Source organism: Acyrthosiphon pisum, chromosome A3, assembly GCF_005508785.2.
Source record: "Acyrthosiphon pisum isolate AL4f chromosome A3, pea_aphid_22Mar2018_4r6ur, whole genome shotgun sequence".
In the NCBI taxonomy this organism is placed as follows: Eukaryota; Metazoa; Arthropoda; class Insecta; order Hemiptera; family Aphididae; genus Acyrthosiphon; species Acyrthosiphon pisum.
In genome coordinates, this window is record NC_042496.1 from 25,815,736 (window position 1) to 25,820,514 (window position 4,779).

A 4,779-nucleotide genomic window follows, 5' to 3' on the forward strand; every position below is an offset into this window, starting at 1 on the left:
ATATAATATATTAGGTACATAAATAAGTATTAAGTTAATTATTTAAGGCAGTTAGCTACACCATGAGCACATAATATAGATTGAGGAAACATTAATTCATGCAATTTATTAATGTAGTGGTTATCACTTCACTATTACTTATTACAAATTATTATTATACCATTAATTATATAGGTACCTATATTTGCCTACATTAATTGTACATAGGTATTTAATTAGCAAGACAATTCCATCATTATGGAGGCGATAGTGCGATACTAAGCAAATGTTAAATGTAATATAATAATTTATTTAAATTTACAATGCAATATTAATGTTGATGGGCTTTTCAATATCTATCATTTGGATTAATCTTTACATTCTATAAGAGGCGTAGTCCTAACTGATTGACTGAGTATCAACATATGTACAGCCTAAACCATAATGGGTAGACTTGGAATTTTGATAGTAGCCATTGCTCATTAGCCAATAAGCAAAGCTGAACATTAACTACCTAGTTAAAAAGTTAAAGTTAATTTAATTTAAACTTAATAACTTAACTAGTTACTTTTAACTTTTCATTAACTTAACTGTTAACTTACTAAATTTCTTTTTTAATTAACGTGAAATTACCGAATTAATTTTTCATTTTAAAAAGTAAGTTAAGTTATTTTGTTTTTAATTTTATTATATTTCACTGTTTCATGTCAAAAAATATTTACAGTGAATTGTTTTAAGTTTAAAATGTATATCATTCGAATCTAACTTATATAGAAATATACTCTATAAAGTATAAACACATTACCTTTTTTTAACTTAATGAAAAGTTAACAAAAAGTGTGTATTCACTTTTAACTTAACTGAGTTAACAAAAATCATTAACTTGCCCAGCCTTGCCAATAAGTACCTTTGTTTCATAAGAATAATATCAAAATATCCAATTTTAAAAATGTAGAAAAGCATTTTTATAAATAGAATGTTAAAATGTAAATTAATACAATATAATACTAAATTTTTAATAAAAATTAGCTCAAATATTTTCTAATAAAATTAGCTGATATATTAATTTATACAATTTCAAGCATAGAAAACATTTTTAGAAAATATAAATATAGAGGTACACAGATTTCGTGAGTTGATTTTCTTCTTGTAGGTACCTAGTACATAAAGTGAACTAGAAGCTTTTAGCTCATGACAATAAAAAACAAGAAAAGGGTGTTGTTTACAAAATAGATAATGATGATTGATGAAATTATTAAAATACTCAAGTCTAAAAGCACACTCAAAGCTGGGAACTAACTAGTTAGAAAGTTAAATTTAACTCAGGGGCGTAGCCAGTAGGTAGGCCTGGTAGGCCCGGGCCTACCCAGATTTTCTCTAGAAAAATACCAATAATATTAAAAATAATATATTCAGACACTTATACACGTTTTTACAGTAGTATAAATGTATAATATTATTATAACACTATAATAATTTGTCTGTATCAAGACGGCGACATCATTAAAATGTCATTAGGACTATCGCACTAATCGATAGATGATACGTAAAAATAATATTGTAAAATAGGTAATCGATAAAATCGTTGCTTACAAAATTCTCGAGATAAAGTTTTGTTGGAAATTTAGTTTCACGATTAAACTCATAAACATTTTAAGCATTTACCTAGTATCTACCTATAATTATTAGTATTGAGTGATTCGCAATCTCGAATGGTTGTTGTCGTTACAGACGTTACAGTGTACCTACATTTAATAAATAATATGAAACGGTTTTTAATTCCTAATAAACTTAAATCAAATGATGTCACTGAAAATGTTTCAAGTGTTTTGGATCCATCGAAAATTTATTTTCCTTGTACATCTACTACAGTAGTTGAATCAATAAAACCAGATTCGAAACAAACAAATTCCGATGAACTTTTAAAATTGAACGTTCTTGATTTAAGTTCAACTTGTGACGAAAGTGCCGTACAACCTGTTATTAATTTTCCTCGTACAGTTATTTCCGGAAAACATCGATGTTTTCAAAGCAGTTGGTATAGTAAATATCCTTGGTTGGAATATTCAATTACGCTAAATGCTGTTTTTTGTTATTACTGTCGTCATTTTCCTCCTCACTTAACGGTTTCTCAGTCTCATACTGAAAAAGATGCTTTAATTAATCGTGGATATTCCGATTGGAAAAATATTAGTAACCTGACAAAAAAACATGAAAATACTAGTTCTCACAAAAATGCTGTAATAAAATACAACTCATGGCTGTCAACGAAAAAAACCGGCTCAGTTTCATCTCAAATTAACCAACAAGTTAAGGACCAAATTATAAATAATAGAGAAACATTAACAAGTATAATACGATGCATTTTGTATTGTTCTCGACAAGACATCGGAATACGAGAACATAAAAAAAATCAATTCTACCGAAGATAATCCAAATTGGCCTTGTCATGACGTAAACGAAGGTAATTTTTTAGAAATGATTAAATTGCTTTCATTAGAAAATGAAAATTTTAAAACTAATTTTAAATCATTACCAAAAAATAGTAAATATACGTCACCTGATATACAAAATGATTTAATTAAAGCTGCATCGAATCTTACATTACGTAAAATAGTAAAAGAAGTTAATCTCGGGAGCAACATTTTTAGTCTAATTGTTGATGAGGCTAGAGATGAATCGAAAATTGAACAAATGAGCGTTTGTATAAGATATGTATACGATTCAAAAATAAAAGAAAGATTTTTAGGATTCATTGAATTAAATGAATTAAATGCCCAAGCGTTGTGTAACGGATTGATATTATTTTTAAATAACACGGGTTTAGACATTGGTAAATGTGTTAGTCAATCATATGATGGTGCTTCAGTTATGTCGGGAGAATTTTCAAGTGTTCAAACAAAAATAAGAACTTTAGCAAAAAATCCATGCCCATATATACATTGCCATGCTCACAGGCTAAATCTAGTTCTTGTTAATGTTACACAAAATGTTCAAGAAGTAGGCGAAATAATAGGCTTATTAGAAGCTGTTTTTGCATTTCAGTCAGTATCTACTCTTCGTCATCATGCTTTTTTCCAAGAAACAAATTTCAAAATCCCACAGCACTGTGATACTAGATGGGTCTCAAAATATAAAAGTATACAATTTTTCAAAACTCATTTTGGTGGTATTTTAAAAGTTCTTTATACATTTAAAGAAAGTTCTAAAAAACGAGAGGCTGCAGAGGCAAAGGGATTGATTTTACAGTTTGCCAAGTTTGAAGTTATTGTCATACTTGTTTGTTTAAATGAAATATTAAACATTGTTAACTGTCTTTCAATTAACTTACAGTCATCTACTTTAAATATAGGACAGTGCACTATGTTAATTAAGGCAACAAAAAAACAAATTTCGGATTTACGTGAGGAAAAAAAATTCTATGAATTATATGAACAGTCATTGATAATTGCACAAAATGCAAACGTATCTACACCATCAAATAATGATGTTTCTTCAAATAGAATGTCTCAAGGCTCAAGTAGAATGACAGATTATTACATAACTTCTACTACTGGTAAAAGACGTATTTTTTCAAATGATGAAAAAAAAACTGAACTTAAAATAATATTTTATAATATTTTAGATGTCATATGTGTTGAAATGAACAGGCGATTTGATGAAAATGGTGAATTTTATGCAGTTTTAGGTGTATTAGACCAAACTTCAAAAGAATTTTTAGACTGTGAAACACTATGTAAATTTGCCAAGACTTTCCCATTTTATCGGTCTGATGAATTTATTATCAAACTAAAACATCAATGTGCATTAGGGAAAACATTATTTTCATCTAGTTCTGGACTTTTTGAACTGTTGAATGAAGTTCAAAATTATAAAGTTGGTTTTGAAGAATTAAAAAAAGTAATTGAACTTATTGTTGTAATTCCTGTATCTAGTGCTTCTGCAGAAAGAAGCTTTTCAACAATGAGAAGAGTGAAAACATACCTCAGATCAACTATGAATCAACTATGAAAAGTTCTAGACTAAATGATTTGACATTACTTTCCATAGAAAGGGAAATAAGTGGACAATTTATGGATAACCCATCGGCTGTTATTGACGAGTTTGCTGTTATGAAGAAAAGAAGATTAGAATTTTTACTTTGAAAATATATTATAAATTAACAATAAGTATAATGTATATTATAAGTTACAAGTTTACGAGTATATAAATTAATATTTATAATTGTATTTTGTAAAAATATTAGTATTTAGGTACTTAAATAAAAATTGAATCTTTTGAAACTATATGCTTATTTTTTGGTTCAATTTGTTTTAATTTTTAAGTAATTAATTATTCATTTATTTATAAGAATAATCATTGAAAACTGAAATAATAGTAAGCTAATAAAAAAAATCAGGAAAAGTCCCCATTACCGTCGGCAAGTAAAGTTTTATAGTGGGCCTACCCAAAAAAAAAATCCTAGCTACGCCCCTGATTGAACTTACTTTTTAAGTAACTTTCTAACTTAACTAGTTAGTTTTAATTCATATTAACTTTGTAACTTAACTAATTGATTTTAATGTGTAAAATAGTCTAATCTAACTCGTTAAGAAAACTAACTAGTTATTATTATTATTATTATTACTTTTTTTTTCATTCCAAAATTCCAAAAGCTGTTCCTCAATCATGACATTATGGCTATATGTGATATGCCTTTATATGCCTATATAGATTATTGGATCATATATATTATTAATTATTAGTATTTATAATAATGCTCACACAGGAACCATGGTTTTTCCGCGTAGTCTGTATAAT

The 4,779-nt window shown here is 27.4% G+C and overlaps 1 protein-coding gene across 1 annotated transcript; it reads left to right on the forward strand.

Moving 5' to 3' along the window:
• The first annotated feature begins 1,742 nt into the window (after nt 1–1,742).
• Nucleotides 1,743–4,124, forward strand: LOC103308765. The gene is made up of 4 exons (XM_029491476.1): nt 1,743–2,328; nt 2,567–3,544; nt 3,605–3,855; nt 3,915–4,124. The coding sequence occupies exons 1-4, from the start codon at nt 1,743–1,745 to the stop codon at nt 4,122–4,124; spliced, it is 2,025 nt and encodes a 674-aa protein (XP_029347336.1).
• The last annotated feature ends 655 nt before the right edge of the window (nt 4,125–4,779 follow it).

What these genes read in the sequence shown, in the direction of transcription:
- LOC103308765 (XM_029491476.1), top strand. Translation starts at nt 1,743, where the DNA reads ATGAAACGGTTTTTAATTCCTAATAAACTTAAATCAAATGATGTCACT. An exon ending in TAATAGAGAAACATTAACAA is followed by an intron (nt 2,329 to 2,566) that starts GTATAATACGAT and finishes ATTTAATTAAAG; the next exon opens with CTGCATCGAATCTTACATTA. An exon ending in TTCTACTACTGGTAAAAGAC is followed by an intron (nt 3,545 to 3,604) that starts GTATTTTTTCAA and finishes ATAATATTTTAG; the next exon opens with ATGTCATATGTGTTGAAATG.